The sequence below is a fragment of the Papaver somniferum genome, unplaced genomic scaffold (genome assembly GCF_003573695.1).
Source record: "Papaver somniferum cultivar HN1 unplaced genomic scaffold, ASM357369v1 unplaced-scaffold_57, whole genome shotgun sequence".
NCBI lineage: Eukaryota > Viridiplantae > Streptophyta > Magnoliopsida > Ranunculales > Papaveraceae > Papaver > Papaver somniferum.
The window spans coordinates 2,359,991-2,377,423 of NW_020648415.1; the positions used below are offsets into that span (position 1 = coordinate 2,359,991).

The 17,433-nt window shown below is 36.6% G+C and overlaps 1 protein-coding gene and 1 pseudogene across 1 annotated transcript; both read right to left on the reverse strand.

Annotated features, from left to right (window-relative positions):
• Positions 1 to 1,530: 1,530 nt before the first annotated feature.
• Positions 1,531 to 2,123, reverse strand: LOC113343199 (histone H3.2-like). Its single transcript, XM_026587469.1, has one exon. It carries the CDS (start codon positions 2,079 to 2,081, stop codon positions 1,671 to 1,673), a length of 411 nt encoding a protein of 136 aa, XP_026443254.1. The 5' UTR covers positions 2,082 to 2,123; the 3' UTR covers positions 1,531 to 1,670.
• Positions 2,124 to 2,619: 496 nt separating this feature from the next.
• On the reverse strand, positions 2,620 to 15,788 carry LOC113343295 (annotated as a pseudogene).
• Between the last annotated feature and the right edge of the window lie 1,645 nt (positions 15,789 to 17,433).

Here is a 17,433-nt window from a genome sequence, read left to right on the forward strand (position 1 = left end):
ACCTTCTTTATCATCTTCTTTCTTATCTGCTGGATCTTCTTGATCATCTTCTCGAGAAAACAACTCAGCTAGTGTACTACGCTCTTCTTGATTTTCACCTTCTTTATCATCTTCCTTCTTATCTGCTGGATCTTCTTGATCATGGGTTTGAGAAAACAACCCAGCTAGTGTTGTCCTACTACTTGTTCCTTGTTCATCACTTTCAGATTTTCCACCATCAACAACAACATTTTTTCCTCTTCTATCTTCCATTATCACAATTTCTTGAATCTCTACCAAAGCTCCTTCTTTGGTTTAATTTTGGACGATTTTCTTTGAGGATTCTGGTTAGTTTCAAAGTAGATTTTTGAAGCTAACTTACTGGGTTTTGATTAGTGTTCTTGGTTGAAGGTTTCTTAGAATTGAATTTCTCTGATTTAGAGAGAGTGATTTGACAAATTGATATACTACTACTCTCATGTTTTTATAGGGAGGGAATTTGTGGAAGACGGTTTACTTGTAGCACTTCTGTCACGTGAGATTTGAATATGTCAAAGGCACTTGGGGTTAAGATATGGGGCACGCCTTGCCTCGCCTCGCCTCAGGCTTGTGTCTTTGTTATGGCTCTTTTCATCCCTTTTTTTACACATAACTGGAATCCTAATGATACCACTAGCACTCCTTATAGCCTCATATGCTACATTATGATTGCAGCTTCTAAATCAGACTATAAAAGCAAGCGTAGGCCTTATTATATGAGAAGAACATGGCTAATGCAGGTATCTGAAGATAACCAAAAACCATGTAAAACCTTGTCCAGGTTGCATATCAAAATAATACAGAAAGATGCAACTACTGTACCTGCACATACCTTGGCTTATTGCTCAGGTTGTAAGAGAAGCACAGAGGTAGTATTTGACCACTTTGCAGGGGACACAGTTCGTTCCAGTTGCGAGCTTGCCTTGGAAGCTCACTCAATCGATGAGACATCTGAAATTGACGATCTTTGTGAATAAGACTGATGATGATGACCTGTTCGTGTTGGTGGTCCATCAAACCCTCTCCTCGCCGATGGTGTTTGATACTGCAATAAACACCAGATTCTGCCAAACCAATGAATATGAGAAATGAAACACATTATGCTTGCAGGCCAAATTTCTAGTCAAATGAATGATTCAAATAAAAGGTCTAGTAACCCAAAAAAGGCAAAAGGTAACGTAATTGTATTGGATTACCTATAATGCTGTAATTGGATTGAGAAGTAAAAAGCAGCACATCTACTCCAGGAATCAGCTTTTGTCCTGCACATTACATTTGCCGAGCTTTACATGAGCAATGAGAAGTGAGGAGAGGGTTTGAACTGCCAAGAGAATGCAGCAACATTTATAGCATATGCACATCAAGCAAAAATGCGCAGGTCGTGGTGTAATAATGTACAAGCAATGAAGATCAGGCTAAAATATGTATGATTTAGGGGTTCAATCCAATTGGAAATGGGGAGTTAATTCAATCGAATTGGGAGTTTGAAGAAAAAGATATTTCATCGGGTTGTTCCTGTGAATGTTTTCCATTAGATAAGTCAAATTAGAACACAAATTCAAACATCCCAAAATAAAAACACACAGATCCTACATCCACCGTAAACTCTAAAACCCCTACAACACAGTTAACGGAAACCCCCTCATTCATAATCAAGCACGTTCGCCTCTGATTCTCCTGGCAAGTTGAATATCCTTAAGCATAATAGTAACTCTCTTAGCATGAATCGCACAGAGATTAGTATCTTCAAACAAACCAACAAGATAAGCTTCAGCTGCTTCTTGTAGAGCTGCAACTGCTGAACTCTGAAACCTTAAATCAGTTTTAAAATCTTGAGCGATTTCACGAACTAATCTTTGAAATGGAAGTTTACGGATCAACAGTTCAGTGCTCTTCTGATACTTTCTGATTTCACGAAGAGCAACAGTTCCTGGCCTGAATCTGTGTGGTTTCTTCACTCCTCCGGTCGCTGGTGCTGATTTACGAGCTGCTTTTGTTGCTAATTGCTTCCTTGGGGCCTTTCCTCCGGTGGATTTCCGAGCGGTTTGCTTAGTACGAGCCATTTTCTTCCGATGGAAGTTGCAGAGATTTGATAAATTGAGGTTTCGGAGAGAATTGTGAGAAGTTAGGAGTTGGGAATGGGGATTTATAGAGGAGACGAGTAATGAAATTTGGGCGAGATTGTGAATTGTTATCAACGGTTGATAATGAATTGAAAGGTTTCATACAGATTCTGATTTTAAAGAGCCACCAGAATATGTTACTCTCACTAGTTTGCTCATCGCTAGGCCTAGGCTGGCTAGAAACTACAACAATATTTGTCGGTCGTAGGATGATAAGTCAACCAAAGGTACTGTATATTTTCATACTAAGCATTGTTTAAGGAAAGTTGAATCATAGATACCCCATAAGCATACACAGAGAGGTAAACAATATAGATACCCATAAGCATAACAGTCAATGTTTGCTTCTTGCAAATGAGTTTTAAAAGTTCTATTCTAACTTCCAATTTAAAGATGCATCTAATACATATAAATGTTTTTTAAAGTCTAACCGGGAAAAGATTCCAAATGACAACTAAAATGAACTGAAAGACTTGAATCACTTGAGCTTTCCTTGTCTAGCTGCTTGTCGAAATCTTCGTTCTTGCCTTTGCTGAGACACCCATCTCCGAACCAACCCATTAATCTCGAAATCTTCCTCAACTTTATTTAATATTTCGATATAATCAGCACTTATAAGTTTTTCATCCACATCACGCAAGCGGTAGCTGCGGTACACCACACCCTTGCGTGGCAAATAATGAACTGAAATTTGCAAAGGAAACTAATCATTATTATAGTATTATTATTTTCTTTTTCGGTACAATATTAGTATTATAAGAAAAAATATATATAAAAGAAAAGTTATGCTTAGAAAAAATAATACTAACCTCTGATTGGTCCTCCAGTCCAAGGATCTGCATTAGAGGCTGCTTTCATACCCAAAAGCAGCTGATCAACGATATATTTAGCAGACATATCATTAAAACTTGGCAGAATTGGCCGCAGATAATTTTCAGCACTTTCTCTTCCGAGCTCGCTACCAATTGCCATCCAGTTGCCTGGAGGGATTCTTCTTTCAGGCGTCTTCTTACATGCAAAATAAAGTTTTGGTCCATCATCTTCATGTTGGGTGCAATAATTAAAATAAAGAGCAAAAGTTATTGATAGTTATCTCCTTTATAATGAAATTGATCGATTGACGAAACGAACAAGCTTCTCATATCTCCACAGCAACAAGGCAAAACTTTGGAAAAACAGAGTGAGTCTCGTGTTCAACACATTGCCCTTAAGACATTAGCGCCCGGCTACACTCAAGAGTGATGCTATATCCCTCACAGGACGGATATCTCCAGGATAAAAACACCATACTACACCTACTACTAGCATACACCCTACTACACCTACTACTAGCATATGTAGTAGATGCTCAACTTGAGCTTGGCAACTCCGAAAAAACCGTTAAGGAAAATCGCGAACTCTTAAGAAACGCTATAAAATATTTTCCCTTAGGGGTCCCTCTAAAATATAGAGCACCCTCTTTCCCATCGATTTTACAAAAGTAGTGAATTTCTTTATATAATGGAATAAAACAATTTAAGAAGTGGAAACTCCACAATGTGGGACTAATAAGTTTATATAGTTTCTTAAAACTACTAAAAATTGGAAACTCCACAATGTGGGACTAAAAGGTTTCATTCACAAAAGAAAACAATAAATTATAATTTTTTATTAAAACTTTAAAAAATTAATTTTTTATTAAGCTTTTTATTAATCTTTTTCCAACAATCCCCCACATGAATGAAAACTCAATAAAACATGAAAACACAGATAGATCTTGGTAAATCAACATCTCAACCTCACCATCCAAACAGACTGATCGTGCAAGTGTTGAAATCATACTAGTCATTTCGACGTCCTCTCCCTCACACAAAAGTGTGTTGACCCCAGGGTCATACTATGGATTGCATAAATCATAATAATATCGAGAGCTTTCATCTTTAGTTCTCACATGGTGAGACTATAGGTATCTTTCACCAAAGTGAAAAAGCATGAACTAGTGAACCCTTAGTGACCTTTAGGTCCTAAGTTCCAGTAATACCAAAACTATCAAAACGAAAATCACATAAAAAGCGCAGGAAATACCATTTTAGGCAGAGGTGTCCATGAGGTCTTGAACCTTTGCTTAGTGAGATATTACCGGAATTACTTGCTAGAGACAGTGAACTATGTCTTGAACTGCTAGCATTTGATGTAATTCGCGATAACAACCACGGGTGATATCTCCAAGATTGCTGCCAAGCTCGTGCCGTTTTGCCCAATTTGGTCCTGGACATATCATGTTTCTCAGAACGCTCTAGAGAATCAAAGCTCATATTCTCATAGGAAGCGGCCCACTTCCTCATTCAGATAGGTGAGTTTCCATAAAGAGTGTTACTGCTACACCCCAGTTCAATCTTAAATTGAAACTATAGAACTCATTAAGACTTCTTAAAAGTCATCCTTCACATGCAGTCACACTATCACGTCTACACCATAGGGAAGGGACAAAGAATAAAATTCTCTGATAGTGTTTACCTTTACCCACCATAAATTAGTTGTCTCATTCGAAACCTTGATCTTGGGATCTCCAGTCAGCAAGGTTGAGTATCCTTCATGGAAAGTTTAATTTATGAGCTTAAGCCCCATCCCCTTCGATGTGTTTCTAACAATCTCTTTGGATGAACCTTTCGTCAAAGGTTGCGCGATATTCTCCTTGGACTTTATCCAATCAATGAAAGTAACGCCAATTGAGATTAGTTATTTTTAGCTTTAGCTATTATAGCTTGGCTAACACAGTATATAGATATAGCTGGCACAGGCCTATGCCAGAGAGGAATGTCTTCTAAAAAGCATCTTAGGCACTCAGCCCCCTCTCGTGCTTTATCTATCGCAATACTCTCAGATTCCATAATGAATTGAGCAATATATGTATGTTTGGAAATCTTCCAAAACAAACCTTCCTGCTAGAGTGAAAACATATCCACTCGTATACTTAAGACTCCTCTGAGTCAACTATCCAGTTTGCATCACAAAGTCTCTCAAGGACAGCAAGATACCTTTCATAAACCAAACAAAAGGTAATAGAGTATTTTAGGTACCATGATACTCTACTAAGTGCATCCCAATGCTCTTGATCTGAACAACAAGTATATCTACTTAACTTACTCACACTATAGGCAATGTCTGGACACTTACAGTTCATTAAATTCATCAGACATCCTATAACTCTTGAGTATTCAAGTTAAGATACTCCACTATCCTTAATTTTCTTGAGTCTACAAGAATAATCGTATGGAGTACAAGCAGGCTTACAATCACACTGATTGTATCTCTTAAGCACAAAATTCAACATAATGAGAATGACTAAGACTACATATGTTAGATTATTTTCTAATCCTCATCCCTAAGATTACATCAACAGGGCCTAAGTCTTTCAAGTCAACGTTCTCATTCAGCGCATGTTTTTAGTGGAATTAATCACATCTATGTTTGTATCAAGTATAAGCATATCATCAACATACAAGCATACAATCACACAGGCATCCTTAACAAGTTACTTGTAAATATACTTGTCAGATTCATTAACTTAAATCCACTACACATTATCACATGATCAAATTTTCCATGTCACTGTTTACGTGCTTATTTTATAAACCATACAAAATTTTGTTCAACTTACAAACTTTGTCATCATAACCTTTCACTACAAAGTCCTCAGGTTGGTCTATGTAAATTTCTTTATCTAATTCACGATTTTAGAAAAGCTGTCTTAACATCCATCTGATGTATCTCTAATTTTTTATGACAGCAATAACAATTAGCATCTCAACGTAAGTAAATCTCGTCACATGTGAATAAGAATCAAGGAAATATACACCTTCTTTTAGTTTATAGCCTTTAGCTACCAACTTAGCCTAATATTTTTCTACAGTTCCATATACCTAATGTTTCCTCTTAAAGACTCATTTACATCTCATGGTCTTACTCTCTGGAGGTAAACTATAAACCTCCCAAGTCAGGTTCCGACGGACTGAGTCCATTTCACTAAATGAAGCTTCTTACCAGAATGGGGTTTCAGTAGATATCAAGGCTTCTTTACAAGTCCAGGGCTTAGACTAGCTAGGCATGTTATGAAGTCGGCTTCATAAGAAGTCTCAAGTCTAATTGTTTTACTTCTCTTAGGCTCAACCTTAACTTCATCTTCCTTTAAGATAAGTTCTGACTATTTGAAAATAAATCTAGGGGATCAAAACACATCTCTAATGAGGTACAGGTTTAAGAATAAACATGTTCAAAGAACTCAGCATCCCTAGATTATGTAATAGTATTCACAACAAAGTCAGAAAAATCACACCAAAGTATGAAAAATCAGAACACACAACCAAAAATCTATATGTAGAAGTATACTCAGCATACCTTATATGAAGACACAATCACATTTTTGGTTTCTATCTAGTTCTTTAGGAAGAGGAATGACAATCTTAGTCAAAACCCCCACACTTTGACATTCATAAGAAGGTCATCTACCTTTCCATAAATCATATGGAGTTTCATCTGATCCTTAAGGGTACTATATTCAGGATATACTAGTTAAGAGGACTCCTCCTCCCACAAGACCGCAGGTAATCCTGAACTAATCAACATGGTAATTATGATCTCTTAAGGATACAATTTATGTTCAAGGCTTCTAATTGGTTTTCAACTTCAAGTTTATACATCTTAAGGCTTCTAAGGCATCATCCTTATCCCTAAGCAATTATACAAGATAGTACCTCGTACAATCATCTACGGAAGTTATAAACCATCTTTTACCATAGTGGTTTTGGGTTGAACTCATGTCAACTAGGCCTAACTGAATTAATTCTAAGGGATTAGAATTACTATGAACATTTGTGCTAAAAGATTTTATAGCATATTCATTTCACTTTTGTGTTCAAGATCCAAACTAAATTTGGGTACGAAGCCTATGCTAGGCAGTTTATACATTGACTTATAATTTTACGGTTCCAAGTTACCATGCAAAACATTCAAAGACACACAAAGAAAGCACAAGAATCAACTATGTTCACTTCATCAGATTTTCCTTAAACTTATATAGACCCTAAGTCCTATAACTGTTGCCTAAAAATCAATACCCTTAGTTATAACAAGTTTTCCACATTTAATTAAGATCTTCAATCTTTTACCATCTTCAAGAGAACAAGATACAAGATTTTTCATATGCTCGGAACATGAAAACTTCATTCAGTGTGAGAATATTACAGATATGAGCTTATGCTCGACCTTTCCCTTTTATGCAACCTCTGTCGCAGATGAGTTACTCATATAGAGTTTCTCGACATCCCTATCCTCTGATAAGAGGTGAACAGGTCTCTGTTTCAACAAACATACTTAGTGGCTCCAGAGTCCACCCACCAGTCTCTCACATTGGTTATTAAAATAACTTCCGACATCATGTCAATGAACTCGTTCTAATTTGTTTCAACTAAATTAGCATTAACTTTCTACTTATTAAGGTTTTATGTTGTCTACACTTTACTCCGTATGGCCAGGAATTTTACAAACATAACAATCACCCTTAATTAAAGTAATGCCGGATTCAGTTTTACGAAACATACCTTTCTTATGAAGACTACTTAGAGTTGTGTTTGATGTTCTCCTTTGTCAGCTTTGGAAGACTTGTGTTCATCCACATGCGCCTGGTAGCCATGTTCCTTTTCAATTTCATGTCACAATCTTCGTTTATACTCTGACCACGGACACGGTAATTTCCCAATCACCTAATACACCACATCTCACAAACCTTAGTTCCGAAACGGAAGATAAAATATGAGTTTTGAAGATAATATCTAGATTTACAAACTTCGTTTGAACCACCATATCAAAAAACTCATGATTACCCCAAAAAATACTTTAGTTAACAACAAAAGTTTGCCCGTCAGAATTTTTCAGGAACATTTGTCTGTTTTGTAAAATATCAAAAAAATACTTTTACAACTCCAAAAATTCTGAAATTTTACGTGGGTAACTATCAGGATGTCTACTACGTTGTGTCAAAAGGGTTCATCGAAATTCCTTCTAGGTTAAGAGATAATCTCGAAACTCTACAGCTGACCAAAAATTGTTTTTGTTTTTCACTCCACAATTAACATCCATGATTCACAAACCAACCAACCATTTTCGATTATTACAAATTATAATGTCTTAAGATTGTTGGGTGCAATAATAAAAAAAGAAAAATCAAATAAGCAAAAGTTATTGATACTTAGCTCCTTTATAATGGAAGTGATCGATTGATGAAACGAACGAGCTCATATCTCCACAACAGCAACAAGGAAAAACTTTGGAAATACAGAGTGAGTCACGTATTCAACACGTTGCCCTTAAGACATTAGCGCCCGGCTACACTCAAGAGTGATGCTATAGCCCTCACAGGACGGATATCTCCAGGATAAAACACCCTACTACACCTACTACTAGCATATGTAGTAGATGCTCAACTTGAGCTTGGCAACTCCGAAAAAACCGTTAAGGAAAATCGCGAACTCTTAAGAAACGCTATAAAATATTTTCCCTTAGAGGTCCCTCTAAAATATAGATCAACCATTTTCCCATCGATTATACAAAAGTAGTGAATTTCTTTATATAATGGAATAAAACAATTTAAGAATTGGAAACTCCACAATGTGGGACTAATAAGTTTATATAGTTTCTTAAAACTACTAAAAATTGGAAACTCCACAATGTGGGACTAAAAAGTTTCATTTGCAAAAGAAAACAATAGATTATAATTTTTTATTAAAATTTTAAAAAATTATTTTTTTATTAATCGATTTCCAACACTTCATACGATGCGAAAAAAAAATATGAGCATCTATTTTCCTTTCCTCTGCCAAATCTGCGTCCTCAAGGCATTCCCCTACCATCTGAAGATGAGCATCTCTGGCACACATTTCGGTATCGTACTCTTCCTGAAAAACAACAACATACTAAAAAACTGATAAAAATTGTGGATTTCTTAAGATATATACATAGATAGCGAGGAAAAGGGAGATGATCTCACATTGCATTTCGAATTTTTCACTATCGAATCTATCCAGATTGAATCTCCTGCCCCGACGACAAGTATTCTGCCAAACAAGACATCCGTCTTCTCAACGGATTTGATATTGAACCTAATAAATTTACCGTTCACATCACGAACCGGATCAGCCTCGAACCCATCAGAAATAATAAATACACCAGTGTCATTCGAGCCACCAATTATAGTGGTGCCATGCCGTCGTCGTCGCTTGCAAGAGACTTTGTGGGCATCATCCTGCTCCTGAAATGAGAAAGAAAGATATAAACCATCACGCTTCATCTTGAAATGATTCGAGTTAGCATGCTACTTGCTTAAAAGACTTCGCAAACAATACTATATATACTTACGACAATGGCCTCTACACCAACAGATACTATCTTCAGCTGTTGCCCGACTTGAACATTCAGCTTCATAACATCCCGAACTGACTTTGAGATATAGTAATTTCTCTTGCAACTCTGGAAATCAGTGTTTTGTGTCGCAAGGTGCTCATTCAACGGGAACGAATTACTGATTCCAAGAAAATCCATAGTGTTACTGAGAACAGTGGCCTCTCGGGTAAAAACAGTCGGAGCAACAACTCTCCACATGCCTTGATTTTCCATCCTCCAATTGCCTCCAGCTATCATAGGGTCAGTCTCGTTCTTTGCGTCTTCTTTCTCATTTTCTACCCTGACCACCACATGAGAATCAAGTCCTGAAGCACCATTCTCTGGCCGTTTATATGATGACTCAGTACCAGAAGCCACATATGATAAAAGGGGTGACAGTTGATTTCCTTCATCCAATGATACATCTAAGCTATTAGCATCACCTTCCTTCGCCTCGGTGGAGCTTGAAACCGCTGCAAGTTACAAAATGAGATCACATTGATTGTGCAGTTGAAGTAAAAGTCTAATCTTATGAATTCGTATCTCATATTTCTTCATAATAACGACCAATAAAATGAAGAGGTTACCCACAAGTGGAGACACTTTCTGAAGAATGGCAATAAAAAGCGCTCCTGTGTTCTGATCCTGGGGCACTATCCTCATGCAACGTTCTAGAGGGAGATCTGAAACTTCCATCTCCAAAGCATCATTTGGACTAGCAAAGACTTCGGACCGCTCGGTGACGTGATCAGGAACTACATTACAGACACTTTCTGTTTTCTCCTCCATATTCTCCATCTCAGTGTCATTGCCAGGAGGAACCACCCTTTTACCTTGGCCTGAAGGAACCGATGTTTCGTCATCAAAGCTTTGACCAGATGGAAACATGCTTGGCGCAATGGCAGTTCTACGGTCCTCCAAGACATCTTTGTAAGAAGCTAACCATGCACCCTTATCATAGACCTGCCATACAAATGTCAATTAAATGAAAAAAGCTCATACAGAGAAGTATCAGTTACATAGCTACTCAATTATCAGATAATCAACCTTCCAACTCTTAATTCATGGGCGACGGACCAATTGAGGGAACTCGGTAGAAACATCAAGAATTTCAACAGATCCCCCACACCTCCTCAGAATCTGAAGAAAAACAGATGGAGATGCATAAGGAGGAGAAAATGAGCTAAGCAAATATATAGTAGGGTGGCAGGGAAAAACCGCCTCTATTAAGCAAAGCAAGGAACTTTAGCACTTAACAACACATCTAGATAGTAATTTCCTTATACATAGCCTAGCCGATACCTCAGAAACCACAGCCTCATTCTCTACTGGATTCATTGAACGTGTTGTGTACACCATTCTTCCATCCAATTTAAGCAAAGCAATACCTGCAATGAACTGCGTGAATAAGCTTGGGGAATGATGGAGATAATGCACTTTCCATATTCCAAATGCACATGATTATGATTTGATGTAAAGTAAATATGCACATCATCACAAGCATCTGGTTGTGTTTACACTTTCGACACAATGTGATCATAAGCGAGTCTGATGAAATTGGAATAGCTTGATCTGAAGTTATGGTACAATTTATATCGAAGACAAAAATCTGTCGAGAGATAAACATGTAAAACACCCATAAAGCATTAGCCTATATATGGTGTCATAGAGCTATTCCTGCCTTGTAAGTTCTCTTTGTGGTTGGATGATTCCAGATAATCAAAAATAACTAAAAACACTATAAATAGAGTGATAACTAAAGAGGAGAATAACACGAGGATACACACCATTTTAATTTCACACATTGTGTGAGGTCACACAGTTCAACATTGTTAAACAATTAACAGCCTTGCTGAAAGAAAGAGAAAAATTACTAGTGTTGCAGCTTCGTCAAGACTCGAGGATAATGAAATTAGCATACGCAACGAAAGAATGCATCAGCATTGAGATGGAAGTCAGGGACTATTAACTTAGCTATCAAAAAAAAAAAAAAAAAAAAAAAAAAAAAAAAAAAAAGACTGATAACCTATTGATAGCGGGCAAAGCTTATCCACACGGTCATCAAAATGATAGTATAGCTAAGTATACCAGAATTACAACCTGATCCTGTAGCCAAGTTTACCTAAATCCGACTTAAGTATTGCAAATAGTCTAAGACCCCCCTAAACTGGCCACTCGCTCGACAATCTACATTATTTGCAAAATGTACCACAACTGAAAGAAGTCATAGTTAAATGTTATAGAAAATGAACTATGCGTTTACCCAAAATATAAATTTTGTCAACTTTTCATTCATAAAGAGTCATACCAGTAAAGAAAATATCTACTGAAGTATACAAATATCCAAGGGAGTTTCTTAAATAGGTTGATCATGTAAAACCATCTTTTAATACGTGGGCTTTCTCACTTATATTCCAGAGAACCAAAAATAACTAAACAAGCAAATGGAAAAGAACCATACCACGCATAGCAGTCTGCACTTGGTGCTGATGCATTCCATTGCCCATACAAGCACTCCTGGAAAAAGACGGACACTTATCTCAATAAATAAAAAACAAACAAACAAGGTAACAAGACTTAAAGCATAGGAGAAACTATAAGATACGAGTAATTAGTAACAACCACTTCCTCCAAATATAAGGAGCCTTGCGTAGAGTTCCATCTCCACTGCATGGAACGTCACATAAAACTCGATGAAACGAAAGTTCACTGATCTCTGTGTTTCCAAGACTAGATGTATCTAAGCCATTTTTGCTTTTGCAGCTTGGAAAGTGCTGAACCTCATGGTTAGTAACTATCAAATTGGCGCACTGCATTCTTTTGGTCTGGTGGATATGCAGGTCACAACTTTTGCAGTCAACGGCATTAGCAATAACCTACACAAAACCAAAACAGCGAGATGACATAATCCCCATATCAGAGCAGCAAAGGAAGTATATTTCTAAATTACATTGTTACAATAGGTGGTTGCTAAGTGTCTATCCAAAATCAGCAGACAGTGCAGACACACAGCAAATGCATGAACAAGATAAGAAAAGAGAAAGCTGAATGAGAAAAGAGTATGACCAGTCCAGCAGGTAGTGATATTGAGTCACATGACTGATGCATTATCTCAAGTAACTGGCTTGTTTTTGACCCGGGTCCTGCACACACTGATATGGTAAAAGCAAACAGCCAATTTAAGTCAGAATCTTAAAGAACTCATAAGAAAGTGAACTTGGCATCAACGAGTCTGCAGCAAATATCTGGGAACTACATGACCCTATTTGGCCTGACATGCTTTTTATTTAATGCAAACATGGTATGAAGTTCAAGAAAATTGTGTTGCTAAAATTGCTTTTACACATTTAATCCGAAGCAAGGGATTTTGAATAAATAACTCAATTTAATCAAGAGTGCGGACACAAATAGTAACTCACTATGTAGTACAAAATGTTCAGGGGCGCACATCCAGGAACAGAGGAGGTACCTGTATCACCAGAAAAATTCCCTTGTTAGCAGGTACTCCTTTGGTGGTACAAATGAGAAGCGGAAAGACCGGCTAACCAATGAACACATAAATCCGACTACTTTCCATGGTGACTGAGTAGTACTTAGGAAAAAATTGCTCACCATGCTAACAGTCTCTTGTCGTGTTATTCGTCCGCTGTCAGCTGCTTCATCCAAGAAATGACAAAACCTGGCATAATCAGCTGTTAATTATGTAACTTTAAAGCTATGATTATAGGATACTGGTGAACTAGTTAGAATACTCTCAACTGAAAACTTCCAGATGATAAAAGCATGTTGAGAAGTTAGAAGACATCACAGCTTAAAGCATGTTGATAATTGAACAAGTTAGACATCAAATTTTTCAGACTGTTTTGTACCTCTCGAGGGTTTGATTGCTCATTAGCTGCGCCCATGAGCAATTGAACTGCCAAGCCATTTTATTTGGATACCAAGTTAATGGCCTGACATGTATCCCTTCGTCTCCATCAGTCACCTGCCAAGAAGAAGAAAACTAAGAAATCCCAAACTTCAATCATTTAAGCGTATACAAAGTAATCGTACACACCTCAAATTCAAGAGTTTCCATAAAATCATTCTCTATCTGTGACCGAATATCCTCGCGAAACTGCTCACTACAGATTTTGAAAAAAGGAAATCAGCAACAACGAAAAGGCTTGAATAGATGGCATCCAAATTATATTTAAGGGTTATTTTGTTTTTGGTACTCAAGTTTTGTCCAACTTTTGAGTTTGGTCTAACATTTGTCCAGGTTAATGTTTGGTACCTGGAAAAGACGTTGACCCGAGTTGACTATGTTAAATATTGACTTTGTTTAGTAATTACAAAAAGAATTAAATAATATCTAATAGCTAAACAAATTTACTCTTGTACCCTTAACTTCATTTGTTGAATCGTCCAAGTCTACTCGCCGATACATAAATTCAACGAAGTTATATCTTAAATCTGATCAATTTCGTCACAATTCCAGATCAATTTCGGCCACAATTCCAAGTCAATTGTTTCTAATGCTTTCTTGCACAATCATTCATTCATATACAGATCCTATCATTAATCTATTCAGCATTTCCAACAATCCTCCAGTTCAATCAATCAGCACCCTGTAACTTCATTTGCTCAACTCATAAAAAGCATCACAACTTTATCCTTTTCTATTGCATCAACACCAACTTCTATCCTCTACAGCTTCTTTTGCAATTCCAGCTGAAACCATTACCACTGCCATCTATTGTATGAGCTCATATCTGACCTGTAATCACCAACACCATCTGAATCTTCCGGCCACTATTCAATCTCTTCAATTTTATCCTTTCTGATTCATCACACTGCTGCAACCCTCTTTCATATCTCAGACCAGAACAATTGCACAAAAACCCTTTCCAAAAACAATATCCCCACAACATCTCAATTTCTTCCCTGATATCTTCTTCATATTCTTCAAACCCTAACCTTCTCCCAATTGATTTGTTGAATTAATTTCACCAAATTTAGATTCATCTCACCCATCTTCAAACTAAACGAACATCAATTTTCCACTGTCATCCAACCATCCAACCACAGCATACATCGAAAACTCTAAAACCACAAGAGCATCCACTTCCTTGTTGCAAAATCAGAATCAATTCACATAAACCCAAAGTCATCTTTCGTTGTTGTAAACCCTAATTTCATGTATTTACAATTTTCATGACCCATGGATTTGATTCATCGATGGATATCGTCAATAGTTTTTGAAAATCTATATGTGGTTTCTTCTTTTTATTTTCACGAACTAAATAAGCTCAAATTAAAGCACAAACCCTAGCCATATCTCGAACATGACCACGAAGAGAAAAGATATGTATTACTGAAAAATTCCTAACTCTCGGTGTGATTTTTTCTGGTCTCTTTTTTCTTTGTTTGGGAAGATGAATAGAAGAAGATGAACCGTAAAGAGAAGATGAAGATTTTTAAGCCCCAGATCTATACTGTTGGTGTAAGACATGTGTTTGGATAATCACCGTATGTTTGATAGTGACATCATATCCATTAGATGCTAAGCCCAAACCAGGGATATATTTGTAAACTCATATAATTTACTACATAAAATTAATTAAAATCAAGTCAATAACAGTCAATTCAGGTCAACATTTTTTTCCAGGTACCAAACGCCAACCTCGACAAATGTTAGACCAAACTCAAAAGTTGGACAAAACCTAAGTACCAAAAACAAAATAACCCTATATTTAATCTCAAATATATTTAGATAACAATATGTTATTCTTTTTAAAAAAAAGAGAATCAAAATCAAAATACCTAGAATTGATTCTGAAAGCAGTAGGTAATGATTTATGAAGAACATTCATGAACACTTTCCATTCGTATTCTCTAAATATACCTTGACCCTAAAACCAAAATCCAAACGAAAAAAGATCAGAATCACCATAGAAAGTAAATACAGAAGAACAGGAAAATGGTTAGTCTTCTTACTCTGTAATAGGCTTCAAAAGCCTCTTGTCTCAGTTTAGTTTCAGTATATTTTTCTTCTTCTTCTTCCTCCTCTAGATACTCTTTAATCGTCTTTTTTTTGTCATACCGCTGTCCGGTTTTTATTCTCTCACTCATAACTGAGATGAGAACAGAGCTTTGGAAAAGTGGAATTCATCGAAGTTAGGGTTTGATGATTTCAGTCAGAATTGTTTTTGTTTGTGGCTGAAGCTTAGGGTTTGGTGATCGAAGAAATACTAGAAGATTCTCTCTACGGTGAAACCAGAAGGAATAGACAGAGTCAGTGGACAGAGGAGAGGGAAGACAACTTTATTTTGAAGAGAAAACCAGGGGCAATTCCGTCCATTTCAATGTAAAGTACAACAATAATATGTGTTTTTCTTACCAAATTAACCCTACAATTAACAAAATATTGCACAAACTTGTACATGTAATGTAATGTCTCCCCTAAAACGAAGTGCAATTTTGGTATGGTAGGAAATTTAGACGTTAAACCAGCATATCCTATCTTAATAACATGGGTCCTGAGGAACATCCAAATACTTATTTCTGTCTCCCCAACAAAACAAAACAAAACACACTGGTGTGTTTGGAGATGAATTGAGAAATTATTTTGGGACTTAGTTAAATGAAATACAAAAAAAAGAAAAAGAAGAAAAAGGTTTGGGAATGATTTCTAAAAATAAAAAGGATCTTTTTGTGAAATATTGCTTTTACCATGTTTTTTTTTTTTGAAAAGGAATGATATATTAAAGAAAAATAGATAATTACAAGTTATGTACAAGAAGCAGAGCGCCAGAGGAGCCAAAAGCAAAATCACAAAAAACTTTCTACATAAGCATTACATCCTCCGAATGATTCAGAAGTTGGTTAACTGATATGTTCTTGAAAATATCCTCTCATAAGCTTTTACCATGCCTTATTCGAAACCAGCTCCTTCTCTTTACATAAACTTTATATTCTATCATGGTAGCATCACAGTAATTTTCGGGTCTAATCATCATTCATATTCGGGGCATTCTAAATCACTGATCCCTCCTCTTCGGCCTTCGCGGTAATTGGAAGCATAATCATTATTATCATCAGACATCTCTACAAAGCAGCTGCAATATTCAGACATCACTTCTATTTTAATACATCGTGCAAAAAAGTAAATGCACCAAATTTTCAGCAAGGTAGCAGAGCTGAAGAGAAACAATATGGGATGATAATTTTATTACTCATAAAAATACATATATCTGATGTAAAAGAAGAAAAACAGTAAAACCCAACTTTTAATTATTCTGATGGTCTCACTAGCAATTGGTGATGATAACATAAGGGTTACTGCTTCAAAGACCTTATCGTTGCTGCAGAAAGTATGATTGATCTACCTAGGAAGGCGATTGAATAGCAAAGCTTGGTTTAAAAATCAAAAGTTGGTTTTTACCCTAAATTCGTGAATAATTATTCATGTGTGTTGAGATTATTAGTCCCACATTGTCTGGGCAATCTAAGATCCTGCGGTTTATAATCCTTAAGGCGTCCAACTCAAAACCAATTGGCAATGAGTGGAGAGGCCCTAAGGATTATAAACCGCAGGATCTTAGATTCCCAACAATGTGGGACTAATAAGCTCAACACGCCCCCTCACGTGTAGCCTCGTTGGGTCTAACACGTGGACATAAATCGGGTGACGCGTAGTAAAAGTGTGGTCAAATGACTCGTCGCAAATAGCCTGCTCCGATACCATGTTAGAATATGGGCATCCAACTTTTTTTTTGATAGGTCAATAGGAAAATATTTATTGAAAAAGAGGTACTTAAGAGGTACCTCAACCCAATAAATACAACCGACACAAAAAAGGAGATCGAGTTTGGAATCGATCACGCAAAAAAAC